Below are 16,030 nucleotides of genomic sequence, written 5' to 3'. Positions count from 1 at the left end.
AGAGTCGAATATCATATCTTTGAGTCGAATATCATATCCTTGAGTTGAGTATCTAATCTCGGAGTTGAGTATTTTATCCTTGAGTACTTCTGAGTTGAGTAAGTTTGAGTAGTTTTGAGTACCCTTGAGTATTCCTTGAGTTGAGTAAGTTTGATAAGAGGTAAGTATGTTTCATTTCTATCAAGTTTCAAGCTTATGTTTATGTTTTAGAATTCCTCTTACATGCTCGTACATTCCACGTACTGAGCCATTTGGCCTGCATCTTCTCATGATGCAGACACAGGTATTCAAGATCATCAACAGGAGCTTCGTTGATACATCCAAGAGTTCGAGTTAGCTATGATGAGCCTCCTTGCTTTCGGAGGATTTCATTTACCTTTCAGTTATATCAATTGTTAGGATGTCATGGGTCTTGTCCCGACTTCCATCTTTATCAGTTAGAGGCTTCATAGATAGTTAGTATAGTTGAGAAGTCTGGATCATTTATTTTATTAAATGTTTTAAAGACTAAAGTTGCCTTTTTATGGCGAGTTGTATATATTTTATTATATAGAGTTTTCTTTGGACTTAAAGTTTGTATTTAAGTTTTATGAACTTTTATTTCAGTTTTAAAGCTTTGTATGCTTGAATCAGTTTTCCGCTTGTAGTCAGGCCAGGATGAGGGTTCGCTTGGGGACCAGCAATGGTCTTCGAGTGCCGGCCACGTCCAGGGTGTAGGCTCGGGTCGTGACACTAATAAAATATTACTTAATTATTATTTAAATTTACTTATCCTACAAATAAATGATTTTTAAAATTTATTATAAAGTCCACTACTATTCTTGTTAATTATTTTTTGTATTACATGATTGAAACATGTTTATAAAGTTATATTTGTTATTTTACTTATGTAAATGTATATTAGAGTTTTGATTATTATTAATTAATTAATTTTTTCTTATTTTGCTTATGTATGTTAGTATTGAACATCATCAACTTATATATACTCGGTTAGTATTTCAATAGAATTGATAATATGCGGTTAATATTAATATAAAAAGAAATAATGGATATATATATTGCTTTTGAAAAAGAAAAGTAAATATTTCAAAGTAGTTAGTTTTAAAGTATTTAATATTTATTACATTAAAAGAAGTTAAGGATAAATTAGTGAGTAAATCTCTTATTTATAATAATTAAAGGTCGTTTAAAATGAAAATGTGACAACTAAAATATAATGAATATAGTATATACATTTTTGACTAAAATAAGTAACAAAATATATGAAACTACTCATAATACTTCATAAGTAAGTCTACCACTATTAAAACTTTTCAATATACGTCTACAATTTTGAAAGGAGCTAAATTAATTAAAATAGGATGGAAGAAATATCAAATTCCTATAAATACTTATTTAGTACAAATAATGGACCAAACACATTAGTAATAAAATTTTGAACTTACATCCAAAATCTTTATAAAAACGATAGAATTGGTGGAGACTACAAAGTTGCCACCAATCCTCTTGAGTGACGATGAAGTAGCCACCAAAAGACCTTTTATAGCGACAATTTCTTTGTCGCAACCAATTAATTTTTCAGTCAGTCATAATTTAGTAGGATTATTTGTGGCAAAGTGATTAAGTCGCGGCTAAATCTATGCATTTTGTGGCAACATTTGTCACTGATGATTCAGCTCTTTTTGTGGCGATAAGATAAGTTGTCACAAAAGCTCTGAATTCTTATAGTGCAACCGGAGGACTTCCCAAAGGGTTACCTATCTTAGTATTTTCATCCAAGCTCGCTAATTAATTTCGGGGTTCTGATAAAATTTTATGTGTTAGTATTAGTATGATCACAATTCACTTCATCATTCCTAACACTCTAAATTCTATTAAGCCTTTTACCTCTCTTAAGCTTTCCTCCCACCCCCCACCCCCTCCTTCGATCCCTACCCTGCACGGACCACCATATGGTATTGCCTGTCATATCCATTCTACGCCTCTATCACTTGTCCTGACGACATCTTGACCTAGTCCCTATATATCATTTCTACAAACAAATATATTATTAGATAGATAAAATTATGTCAAATTTCGATTAAAAAAAAGAGAGGATGTAACATGAGTTCAATTGCTAAATGACAAATTAAGGGTCAAACTCATTTAAAAATCAAAACCTGTTATTTTATTCATTGGATATGCTTAAATATTAAGATTGAAAATACTTAGTTGATCTAGTAATTTGACTTTGTGTATAATCATACTCCTTGTCCCCATTATATCACACGTTCTCAAGTCGTTGAACCTCTATAAAATAAAAATAGTGTACAGCTAGTTATACTTTGTTATTTTATTTTGTTATCATAACTGGCAATGTGAAAGGCACCTTGTAAGATCCAGTTCTAGCGGTAGTAAAATTAATAAATTGAAAATGATGATGCCACTTATAATTAATTTATATATAACCTCCAATCATGGACTTAATTCAATTATTAAGCCAAAGTCATTATATAATCAATTATTCCTGTGAATTAGTTGTTGTTTGTTAATTTAAACCTAGTATGTGGTCATATGAATTCTATATTTTAAATGCGGCCGGAACATAAATTTATATATAAAAATTCACTCAAATTACAATAATAGTAGATTATTTTCTTAATTAAGCAAATATAGGTCTATAGTTAACAAAAATGATATATATACATCAGTTATTAGACAATTTAGACCTATATACATCATTTTGTTAACAAAAGGTATATTCGCCCCTTTCCCAAAAAAGTTTGCAAGTAAATATCCCTAATCTAGTGTATTGATGTTAAGGTAGTTTCTTTGCTATCTTTTTTTTTTTTTTTTTTAAATTTTCACTCGATGTTTGATATTCTCATTGGAGCGGAGCCCAATTATTTTGATTACTCAGAACTCGAACATGAGACATTTGGTTAAGAGTGGACCAATCCCACTACTGTACCACACCCATGTTGGTGCCACTATTTTATTTCTAATATATAGAAAGAATAAAAACTTTGACAATGTGGAGGACTAGCTCCACAATTTCTAATTTTTTTAGGAGACTTTTGATTAGGGGTGTACAAAATCGAACCGAAAATCGAATCAAATCGCAAATCGAGTTAAATCGGAAAAAAACCCGACTAGTGGTTTGGTTTGGCTTGGTTTGGTATTGAAAAAAAAATCCGACTATATTTGGGTTGGTTTGGTTTTAACTAAAAAAAACCAACTCGAGACCAAACCAACCCGACATTATATATGTAATTTTAAAATTTTATTTTATACATAAAAATATTTACTTTGATAAAATTTTAAAATATTTCTTATACTATTTCATAGTTTTTATCGTTAATTTAATATATTATTTCAAGTTTAAAACTTAGAATTCGGAATGGTCCAATAAAGATTACAGTTCATAGATGTTGATAATTATAATAAAGCTTAAATCAAAATCAAATTAATACTAATGCAAAAAGAAAATCAATTCAATACTAAGAATGACAATAATATTGAATATTTGTTATTTAGTTTTACATTAATTGGTTTAGACAATTAAAATATATAATCTAATTTTAATTTTCCTTAAATATTTAGTAATGTAACTAATACTTACTAAACTTATTTTAGCATGATTTAGTACTTTTAAATTATGATCATTTTCATTATGACTTTGCAATATTTATTTTATATGATGATTTCATTATTATTTTTTATTGAATATTTTAGTGTCATCAGTACTCATCACATATTTTGTGTTATTTTCTTAAGAAACACCTTAGATAGTTGTATTTTGATTGGACTAAAGAAATATTTGGAGCACAAGTTAATTATATGTTTGTATGCAAACTTTACCGAAAAAATCCAAAAATCTAAAGAAATCCGAGGTTTATTAGTTTGGTTTGATTTATAAATTTAAAAATTCGACAGAATGATTTGGTTTGGTATTTGAAAAACCCGAACCAACCCGAGGTTGAAAAACCCGAAAAAATCCTAATTTTATTAGTTTGATTTGGTTTATAAATTTAAAATTTTTACACAAATAATTTGGTTTGATATTTGAAAAATCCGAACCAACCCGATCATGTACAACCCTACTTTTGATGATGTAATTTTTTTTTTTTGGAGTTGAATTTTGAGAAACATATTTGATCATTTTATTTTTTATTTCTAAATATGTAAATTATTACTATTCATTCTCACTAGTCACCATCAACACCTAATGAGCTAAACCCTCCCTTAGAGTTACCATTGTCAGGCAAATCATTCAAAAGAAAATATATAATTCATAGAAGATTCAAATCATGAATAAATATTGTTAGCTTAATTCAACAAAAGTCGAAATATTCCATAAATTATTTAAACGATCATATGTAACCCAACGTATAAACACAATCAAGAGACATCTAATAGAAACTGCCTATAGAAGCAGAAGTGAACCATGAGCTATGTGTACACTCAAGCTTGCAGTATTGCGAGATAAAGTGATGGCTTCAATCAGTCCAAACGATAAATATATTTATTTCGTTGCTTTGGACTCTATTTTCTCGTCCAAACGACTGTTTTTTTTTAAAGCAAATTTATTACTAGACAGTGTCTAGCGGTCTTTTATTAAACATAAAAAATATTAATAGGGACAAGTACAAGTAAAAGTAGCTAGACCTTAATTACCTTACGACTAATAGTTCGTTGCTTTGCACTTATATTTTTCTTCCAAGACTTTCAAGTGTTTTTGTTTGTATTAATTTACCAATGAATGGACTAAATATTCCAAAACTTTAATCTAGTTGTTGGTAGTCCTAGTCATAACCTTAAATTTAGAGGTCCCCTCAAATCACTAGTGAAGGGGAAAATGACTAATTAGTTTCATTGCATGGAATGCCAACTCAATTGGGCACAATAATTGAGTCTAACTATTATTTAAAGCATTTTCTCACTTTTTGAGTTAATTGTTTATTGATTATGGCTCGTTGCTTTTGCTCCTTTCTGATAGATTTGGCACCATTTTTTGTTGTTTACTATTTTTTTTTTACCGTCGCCCTTTTTTATCGCTTGAGCGGTTGAGCCGATGGTCTTTCAGATTCAATTTTTCTACCTCCATCACGTAGTAATAACGTTTACCTACATTCTATTCTTTTAAAATCAGTTTGTGAGATTTAACTGGATATGTTGTTGTTCACTTTTGAATTAATTTATCGGATTGAATTAGGTTTAATATTTCTTTTGTATCAATTTATGTCATACCTTTTAATTTATTGGACTGAATTAGATTTGACTTAGAATCAAGATCTATTTCTTTATTTGATATCATATCAAAATTCATCTCAATTTATTTTATCTTATTGATAATAGATTTCCAAATTAAATTACACACCCCATATATTTAGCGTTGAGTGTAAAAAAAGGATATTAAAAATTTTCGTATCACATGAAAAAGAGATGAATCATCTCCTTAATAATATATAGCTTAGACAATTTTTCCATAAGAACTAAAAAAAATAACAATATCCAAATTGCCAAGAAACTACCTTATAAATGTCGAATTGCCAGAGACTAATTAATGGTGTCCACTTGCAAATATATTTATGAAAATTATGGGCAAAACAACTAGCATTATTATATTATATTTGTTAAATTATTGTTACCTAACCGGTGCATTTAAAATTAATTAGAATTAAGAAAGACTAGACTTAAAAAAATTCAAAAATAAAGTCAACTTAATTTTTCATTTTACCTTTGTTCATATATACATCAACTATCTTCCCTCTCATTGCTAAAACTATCCTCTTCTTCTCTTATCTCATTTGTAACCCAATTTTGTAACATCGATCCAATGGCGGATGCTGTGGTAAATTTTCTCGTAGAGAATTTATTGCAACTGTTAAGCGAAAATATAGATCTGATAAAAGGCGTAGACGACGAATTCAAAAATTTATTGGAAGAAGTGCAACGCCTAAAAGCATTCCTTGACGATGCTGCTAAATTCCACAGCGAGAGCAGTTTATGGGATCAATTGGTGAAAGAAATTCAAAAAATGGTACATAAATCTGAGGATGTAATTGATAAATTTCTGGTTCAAGCGAAGCTGCATCGAGATAAGAATAAAGTTGGAAGATTCTTCGATCTCGGTCATATGGCAGTAGTTAGGGCTCTTGCAGCTGAAATTAAAGACATCCATGAGAAGGTGAAGAAACTTCGCGAAGATAACAAAGACTCATTCAAGCCTAAACCAATTCTTGACGTCCCCAAAAAAGGGCACGAAGTAACCCAGGTATACTAAAATCCCCCAAAAAAATTCTCTTTTGACACTCTTTTCTCTTTAGTCCGTGAATATTATTACATTTGCCTAGTTCTTCAACTTCATGATTGGTCAAGTACTACCATATAAATTAAAACAGAAGAGTAATTATGGATTCATAGTGTTTTTTTTTTTTTATATAATTTTTAAATATAGAAATTTTATTTCGCAAGACGTAAAGCTTACATATATGAGTTCATAAATATAATTTAAAGGCAAATACGTAAATATGCGTCAACTGATATTAGATTATTCAAAAATTAAACAAATAAACACGCATCCTAAGTCAGGTGTGAGGCACAACTAGTCAACTACTACTAGTTGTGTGAGACATTTTTTAATTAGAATTATAATGTTGCTTGTGAGATCCACCAATCAACTCAGTTTCTCTTCTCTTCCCTCGTTTTTTTTTTTTTTTTCACACTTTCTGTTTTTCTCTATTTTAAAACCAATTTTGTTACTCTCTTAGTTTTGTTTTTATTTGGTCCGCTAAATATATTTTTTATTTTATTTGTTTAACAAACTAAAAGTAAATAGTATTGTTATTATTAAATAACTATATTATATATTAGTAGTCATATTTTTTAATGTTAGAAAATTGAAAAAAAAATCCAATGTTAGAAAATTTGGGGAATTTTTTTCATGAGAAAATATCCAATATAACATTCTCAAAAATAAAAAAATTAAAATGATGTTATCATTATAGCTATAGGTGTTTACATAGTACAGGTCTTAATTTAAGTGTCTAAGTGAAAAAATGACGTCAACTTTAAGTCAGTGGTGTTGCCAGAAATTTTACAAAGAGTGTTCGAAATCATAGCTAATAAAAATAATTTAATGAATGACGCTTAAATTTTGTAAATTAAACTACGTAACATTAATGATTATTTTTTAAAATAACAAATATACCAAAATTTTTAAAATCAAACTACATAATATTTAGCTTTAATGTTCACATTTATTTTATAGGAAGTGAACAGACAAAAGAAAAAAGAGAGAGAGAAAATTCAGTTTAGAGTGAAATTACTTTTATGCTTCAAGATTTCACGAACCTCTGATGACTAACAACGAGAAATGAAAAATAAAGAGTAGAATCAAACGAGTTATATTAAAAGAAATTCTATATGGAGCCTTTTCACTTTTAGTAGCTTTATGGAATAAAGATAAAGAAATAAGATTTGCTTATTAACTTTAAATTAAATAATTACTTTTAAATTTTTAATGAAAAGAAAAAAAAATCAAAAGTCAAATAAAAGATTTATTAGTTTTGAATTATTTTTAAATAATAGATTTATTAACTACGATTAAGAAATTAATTAGGAGCTCTTTTGAAAATGTTAAAAAAGTCCAGTAAGGGGAATCAAACTCGCGCACAAGAGGTTGCAAAGGACTTAGCTTGAGCTGAATGAGTGAAATCACTAAGCTAAGAAATTTTATTGTTTTTAAGGGTGTCCAAAATGTGTTATTTAACCATTTAAAATATCATTTTATATATGAATACGGTGTAATTTTCCGACGAAGGGTGTCCAATTGAACACCCTATGGGTAGCTACGCCCCTGCTTTAAGTATATGTCAATGCGTTCAGCCAAATAATAATCATAACATTTTTGGTTTTTTTTTTTTTTTATGTATATAAACCTTAAATATTTGTGGAGTTTAATAACAATTGTCGGTGTTTCACTATTTTTTAGGTATAAATTTAAAATGTTTGTATTGAAGATTTATTTTATTAAATTAGTTTTATTAATTATATTTTGAAAATTTAAATTTAATAACTAGTACCTTATATAGTTATATAATGATAATAATAGTATTAATCATGTTTGTTCCATTTATTTGAAAATTTAAATTTAACAACTAGGACTTTATATAATCTTGAAGGATGCCATGTTTTTAGAAAGTTGCTCTAGTGGTTTGCTTTGACTCCATTCAATCTTTTCTGCGTGGGCTTGTAAAGAACCCTCCACTTGCTCTATCATCATCAAGACTAAATCTTTAGACTCCTTAATATTATACAGACCGTATAATCAAATTTAGGTGTTGAAGAGCGAATGATTTTTTCTACCATACACATTGTTTACTTCTTCCTCGTACCTTCGTATATTGGTTCACAATAGCTAGCCATCACTCTTGAACATAAGTTCGAACAAAATTTGAATTCTATTATTTTTAAAACTTCAAAATAAGTGGAAATTTTACCTTCTCTACTTTATCAACTCCTTGGAAAGAATTTGTAGAATCTCCCAAGCTTCCTTTGAGGTGGTTGTTTCAGCCACCTTCTCACACATGCCACCATCCAAGCATTGGTGGATGAGAGTGAGGGCCTGCGTATCTCTTTTTCATGTCTTTATCAAGACATCTTATTCATTTTGGGACATAATTTTCTCATTGGCGGGTTTTGATACCCGTTGTCTACAATTTTCCAAACATTTTGAGAGCCTAGAATGACTTTCTTTTTTAGTTTATGTTTTAGCTCTCACACATTACAAACGATAGGCTACTCTTCATGCATGCCACTTGACATTGCAGTCATTTAGGTTCCATGAAATCAATTGCTGATTGTCATGTTTGCGAAGCGTTATATCTTATCAGTTATCATGGCATTGGATGAAGTTTAGAATTTTATAGTTACAATTGCAAAAATTAAGAATATTATCTGCTCTGGTTTCTAATGCAATCCGTTTGATTATTATGTTAAAAAGGGTCCTTCTTTGGATGATGATGAAGTAGTTGGGTTTGATGTGGAAGCTGAGAAAGTGATCAAGCTACTTGTTGAAGGACCGGCAGAAAGTCTGAATATTATTCCAGTGGTGGGTATGCCCGGACTTGGAAAAACTACACTGGCAAGGAAAATCTACAATGATTCTACACTTTCATTTGAATTTTTCAGCATCCTTTGGGTTTATGTCGGTCGGGAATACAAAATAAAGGATATTTATCTTAGGATTCTTAAACATTTCAAAAACAGCATAGACGAGTATCTCAATGAGGATGAGGACAGACTAGCTAAGGTAATAAGTGGTTTTATGAGTAAAGGAGGAAGATGTCTCATTGTTTTAGATGATGTGTGGGAAGCAAATGTCATTGATCACATAAAGAAAGTTTTCCCAGAAAACAAAAAGGGGCATCGAATCATGATGACCACACGTGACAGATTACTAGCTGCTTATGCCAATCCAGAACCTCATAATCTGAAATTCTTGACTACAGAAGAAAGTTTTGAGTTGTTGGTAAAGAGAGTTTTTGGCAAGGGAAGTTGCCCTGATGAATTAAAAGAAGTTGGAAAAAGAATTGCAGGAAACTGTAGTGGAGTACCACTTGTTGTAGTGGTAACTGCAGGAGCATTAGCAGGTCGTTCAAATACAACTGAATGGAAAGTAGTTGAGAGAAATGTGATACAATATGCTTTTAACGTGAATAAAGATTGTGGCGTATTTGTAGAGATGAGTTACGATCGTTTGTCTCAAGAATTGCAGACGTGCCTTTTATATTCTGGTATCTTTCCTCGGGGCTTTGATATCCCTGCTTGGAAATTGATTCGCCTGTGGATTGCAGAAGGGCTAATAAAGCCCCAGCAGTCATCCACTCTTGAGGAGATAGCAGAGCTTCATTTGAATGATCTTGTTCATAGGAATTTAGTGATACTGTTGCAAAAGAGGTCTGATGGTCAAATAAAGACATGTCGTCTTCATGACATGTTACATGAGTTTTGCAGAACAAAGGCTGCTGACAAATGGCTTTTTCAAGAAATATGTACAACAGTTGATAATGCTGTTCCTTCTATACAGGATCCAGATACTTGCCGTCGATTGTGTATTCAACCATCTACTCTGAATGACTTTCTCTCCACAAAACCTTCTGCAGAACATGTCAGATCTTTCTATTGTTTTTCCTCGAAACAAAAACAAACTGACTTGTCTCCTAATGACATCAAACTCATTCACAAAGCATTTCCACTTATGAGAGTCTTGGATGTTGAATCTCTCAAATTTCTTTTCTCCAAAGACTTTAACAATTTATTTCATTTGAGGTATATTGCTATCTCAGGTGACTTTAAGGCCCTCCCTCCGACCTTTGGTAAATTCTGGAATTTACAAACTCTTATACTTAATACAAGTACCTCAGAGCCCACTCTTGACGTAAAAGCAGACATATGGAACATGTTACAGTTGAGGCATCTGCACACCAGCATACCTGCAAAATTGCCATCCCCGACTGTCACAACAGGTAAACCTTCTTGTCTACAAACTCTTTCTATGGTTGCACCAGAAAGTTGCAAGAAAGATGTGCTGGCAAAGGTGTGTCATCTAAAAAAATTGAGCATTCGAGGGCAAATGGCGCCTTTTCTTGAATCCAGGGGTGGAATCAGCAATCTTGAAGAGCTAAAGTGCCTGGAACATTTGAAACTGTTGAATGATGTTCTTTACATGAATAAAACAGTTCAACTTCCTTCAGCATTCTTCAGACTTGTACGTACAGTAAAGAAGTTAACTTTGGCAAACACAAGGTTTGCATGGAGTGAGGCAGAAAAATTAGCACAATTGGAATCCCTTGAGGTTCTAAAGTTGAAAGAAAATGCATTCATGGGTGGTACTTGGAAGCCGGAGGTAGGAGGTTTTAGTAAACTCCGAGTATTGTGGATCGAGAGGGCAGAATTAGAAACTTGGGAGGCGTCGAATCTTAACTACCCCATCCTTAGGAACCTTGTTCTTGTTTCTTGTGATAAGCTCGACGCTGTACCAGTTGAGCTGGCTGATATACCTAATCTTCGCGAGATGAAGTTGGAGAACACAATCAAAGCAGTCAAATCTGCAAAAGATATACTGGAACTTAAGAAATCTCAAAAAATAATATTCAAGCTCAGCATATTCCCTCCTGAATCTGAATCCAAGGCCACACAGTAAAGTTGAAAGGTTAGTCAAATTCATTTGTATTATAGTATGGCTATATATCTTTGTTTCCATTTGGCATACATTTCCCGTGACTCCATCTATCTCTATACATGTCTCATTTAGTAGCCGTAAAACTATATCTTTTGTAATTATTTCATTCTTCTATTATACATAACAATTTGTAGAACACTAATTATTTTCCTTACATTCTGAATGCACTCTGCTCTTCTTTTTATCTGCAACACTTTTCCTCTCTTTGTTTCCCTGTTGTTCTTAAACCAATTTTCCTCCATTCTGCAGTAGAGCATCGGGATTTCGATCTGGAGTCATGTGTATGATGTTGCGGCATTTCATGTTTTCTGTGGTCCAGTCACCTGATAAAATTGTTCCAATAAAGAAAACATGTTTGCCTTTTGTGATTTGTAATATGTTAAATAAATGGAGTATGTACTCCCTGGAGTTGTTGTTTTTTTCAAGTTTCTGATCATTTGGAGTGTTTTCTTTTTCAATTGTATGCCTGTTTGCTTCTTTCACTATTCTGTTGTATTTGATTTGTTTCAGTGTAAACCATACAGTTGCTTTTATCTTTCAATAAAATGTTGTGTGTTTTGTTTACAACTTGGAATCATTCAGATGAATTTTCTAGTTATTTCTGAATTGGAACGTTACAAGTTCAAAATACAAAACCATATATCTGCAAAATGAATTCTAGTTCTTGTGCTTAGATCTTCCATTCGATTACATGGGTGTCGATTTGTTTTGGCTTTCAAAAATAGGCTTCATCTTGTTTTGTCCATGTTACAGAAGAGGTTTGGATTTCTAATCCACTGCTAAAAGTGATAAATGCTCTATATAAATTTCTTTTAATAAAACCCGTTTAATTCTATTATTTATTCTTCATGTCTCGTTGTTAATCATCAGAGATTTGTGAAATCTTGAAGCATAAAAGAGATTTTAATATAAACTAAATTTTCTCTTTTTTTTCTTTGTCCATTCACTTCCTATTAAATAAACAAGAATAAAAGTTAAATATTACGTAGTTTGATTTTAAATTTTTTGGTATATTTTTTATTTAAGAAAATCATATCATCATATATATATATATATATATATANAAAGTTAGCCACACAATTTATCTTGGTTTATGCTTTTCCCTTATAATCATATCATCATCATATATTATATATATTACTGGGAAGCTCCTGACCTCAAAGTTGGATTACCATTTTGCCCCTAAAATAAAATACAATAATTAAATATCTAATTAATTAAATAGTAAATAGTAATCATTATTTTAAAAACTTTTTCCATTCAAAAATAACATTAATTCTCTACATCACCAATTAATCATATGTCGAGAATGTGGAGAAGATAGAAAGTTGAAAAAAATAATTTAATGTAGACTAAATTCATTGGATTATATAAATTAAATAAACATAATTCTTTGGCAATTACAATGTTACCAAGAATTATTAAATAAATGTTTGCATTTTGAATTGCCACTACACATAATTAAAGATTGAATATAGTTGTAGAAGAAACAGACTGTATGTTAATATGTTTAATGCCAACAATAAGAAAGTTACTATTTGTTATTTATTCATCAGCACGTGGAAACTTCAAATTTGCTTTGCAATATATATCATTAACTCCTCACACTTGCTTTCTTTTTTCCATTACGAGATTTTTATCCTTTATAATTTATTTGTTTCCGATTTTCATCAACTCGGTATAGTTGCAAACTTTATATTTAGTTATCATCGTGAGCCTTTGGAACAACAACTATGAAATCAAATTTGTCTTTCTTCTTCTTCTTCTTGTATATTTTGATGTCATTTGTCTTTTAATATTTTGAACTTCCTTAAGTGAATTTTTTTTAAAAATTTTGGGTATTATTCGCCCTTAAATTGCAAAAGGTTTGTTTAAAAGATACAAATGTGACCGGACATTTTTGTCAACACAATACTTTGATGAATTGAGTAATAATATTTTCTTTTCTTTTTTTGAGTAAAGAATGATATATAATAATCATCTATAAGAAAATTCAACAATCTTGATGAAAGCTTGCAAACAATAAATATACAAAATAGAAGTTTGTATCATAGATGACTTGCTTTATGGGTTACACGAAGCTTTTTATTGGTCATTAATGGGTTTAATATCTAGGATTTTAATTTTTTTATGTGGAAAAGTATTAATTATAGATCAAAGAAAGTTTTAAGATATGTGTGCACCATTTTAAATTTAATATTGGGATATAAATTTATATTAAAATTCAGAAATTCATAGGTAGATTATCATTTTAATTTCAAAGTTTGATTACCATTTTGCCACTATTATATATATATATATATATATATACCTTTTTCCTGTTCATTTACTCTATTTTTTACTAAATAAAATAATAGTGGTTCCATTTATCTCAAAATAAAGAGTACTCCACTCGCATTATATCTGCCAACACGAGTACTTGACATTTTCAATAAGTTTTATCTAATAAATATTTGTATTCATAACCGACTTTTTATATACTCTATAATTACAATATTTAATATGTATTAACCTCTCACAATAATAGTAATAATAATAATAATAGTAATAATAATAATAAAAATACAAATAATAATGTGTTGCGACATATTAGAAAAACTTTTATCTAGTTAAATACTTGATATATTAAAAAATTACATAATTAAAATTGTTCGAGTGTACTTTTAAAATTCATTTGATAGCAATATTTTAGTATGATGTACCTTGTAATGATAATACTATTGATTGAATAGGTTCGCCATTCATTGATTTGCGCTTGTATATTTTCTCTTCAACTACTATGCAAGTTATCGCACAATGATCATTTATACTAACCATCTTAAGGAAGACATGAATTGATCAAATTTCTATTTAAATTTTGCAAAATATTACTTTAATTCGACAACATGTACTTCTTAATATGTATGCAAATGTGAAAAGGTGGAGACTACAGTTTCTTAAAAAGAAGAAAAATTTAAGACCAGAAATATTTTGAAATCACATTTGACATTTAAATTATGAGTTATGACATATTAAACAGAAGAAATTTTTATCAAATTGAATACTTGATATATTATAAGAATTGCATAATTGAAGTTATTGGTTTGAGCTTGTATATTTTTCTTCAATTTTTGTGCACAACTTATCACACACTTATTATAATATTTTCAAAGTTCTTGTACTAATAGCATGAGATACACTGTCAACGTACATGTTCGAGTATATATATATATATATATATATATATATATATATATCGCTATAACAACTCCACACAACTTAGCATGGGACACACGTGCAATGCACGTGTCCAGGACTAGTTATACTAAAAGTGGGAAGCCACAAACTTAAAAGTTGAAATACCATTTTACCCTTATCCTTATTTAAAATATAATAAAATATCTAATAAGTTAAATATTAATTAATCAAAATGTTTTTATAACTTCTTCACCTCCTAACTTAATTACAAGCTAAAAAATCATAAAGTGACCATATTCATCCGTAAGTAACAAATAATTTTTAAAAAATCTTCAATTAAATTAGTTTTCAATAACATGAATTGAATGGATGATTTGGAAGTGGAGTAATAATACTTTAATTATCACCTTTAATTCAATGATTTAATAAGGATTGAGGACAATCATCTTTCTTTCTTTCCCTGCTTATTTTTTGGATTTATTCATTTTATATTAAAATTTTGATCATTATCATATTATATCAAGTAGAAACCTTCCAAATGAAAAATTGAATTACCAAATCGCCTATTAAAGGTTAAACTTCATTTTAACCTTCAAGCAACTATTATTTCAAATAGGAGTAGTTTATAATATAAAAAATATAAATACACACATTTCATACAATAAAAAGAAAATGTTTACATTTAATAATTATATAATAACCATAACTTTATATGAAACGTTGGTGGTTCAATTATTTAATTGTTACGTTAACCAATGGCCAACCTTTCATTGCTACAATAAGTACAAAGAAGTTGAAAAGTTGAATTGAATATTAATTAGTAAATTAATTCATTAGTAAATAAATGAAAGAAAATTTCAAAGGACTAGGGAAAAAACATTATATAAAGGCTAAATGGGTTTTACTAATTTCCCATCTCCTCTTTGTAACTTTTGAGATTGAATGAATGCAAGTTATTTTATCTTCGATTTCATTTTTTTTCCCTTTTCTTTTTATGCCCTTTGAGAGTTTGCTTAAAAAAAGAGATTGAAGTATGTAAGATTGTTGATGTCAAATTAGAGTAGCTGTCATATTCAATTTTTACTATTCTTGAATTATCAGCTATAATATAATCTTCCAAGAAATCAAGGTGAAAATCACCATCTGTCCTCCCTATCAACTATATATCAGTATTACACCCTTTTTTGCGGTAGCCGATCTAGTGAGAATCTTCGATCGTGGAGGGGTTGATTTCTCCAGGCTGATCATAGTTGACATTAATGAATTCATTCTTATAGTATAATCTTATTATAATTCTTTAAGATGCAAAGATAATATACTCTCTACAAAATAGTTATTTCATCTGAAGAAATGGTGTTATTTGAACACGTTGATTGATGCTCCTCTTCCTGTTGATTATTGGCTATAACCTTTTATGATCATCGCAATATTCAAGTTTAACTCGAATATTACTTGAAAAAAACTCATTAATCCTTTTTGTGTATGCATGGCATATTTGGTTAATTAATTAGAGAATTCTTTATAGCATGAGGTATGTAAATAACATTGTCCTTAGGATATTTCACCCAATATATGTGTAAAACTTGCAATAGCGCCTTTGTAGGGAGTAACATGTCTTTCAACAAA

General features: G+C 29.6%; 2 protein-coding genes and 1 long non-coding RNA gene across 6 annotated transcripts in view; 1 reads left to right on the top strand and 2 right to left on the bottom strand.

Moving 5' to 3' along the window:
- The window catches only part of LOC125856277 (putative late blight resistance protein homolog R1B-23), a 107,614-nt gene that overhangs the window by 9,291 nt on the left and 82,293 nt on the right, over positions 1–16,030 (bottom strand). The gene's annotated exons all lie outside the window — the stretch shown is intronic.
- The window catches only part of LOC125854276 (putative late blight resistance protein homolog R1A-3), a 37,986-nt gene continuing 27,742 nt past the window's right edge, over positions 5,787–16,030 (top strand). For 2 of the 3 annotated variants that reach the window (XM_049533773.1, XM_049533771.1), the window contains exons 1-2: positions 5,787–6,256; positions 8,987–11,197. In XM_049533773.1, the coding sequence (XP_049389730.1) occupies positions 5,819–6,256; positions 8,987–11,188 (2,640 nt within the window). In that variant the 5' untranslated portion in view covers positions 5,787–5,818 and the 3' untranslated portion in view covers positions 11,189–11,197. Of the gene's footprint in view, positions 6,257–8,986; positions 11,198–11,476; positions 11,770–16,030 lie in introns of those variants that run through there. The other variant, XM_049533772.1, reaches the window with a different exon arrangement.
- Positions 10,195–16,030, bottom strand: part of LOC125854313 (uncharacterized) — a 77,075-nt gene continuing 71,239 nt past the window's right edge. For both annotated transcript variants that reach the window (XR_007445397.1, XR_007445396.1), the window contains one exon: positions 10,195–10,356. This is a non-coding gene — a long non-coding RNA (uncharacterized LOC125854313). The remainder of the gene's footprint in view (positions 10,357–16,030) is intronic.

The sequence above is a fragment of the Solanum stenotomum genome, chromosome 2 (assembly GCF_019186545.1).
Source record: "Solanum stenotomum isolate F172 chromosome 2, ASM1918654v1, whole genome shotgun sequence".
NCBI lineage: Eukaryota > Viridiplantae > Streptophyta > Magnoliopsida > Solanales > Solanaceae > Solanum > Solanum stenotomum.
Note: the sequence above shows the minus strand (reverse complement) of the source record. Positions and strands in the feature narration are given on the sequence as shown.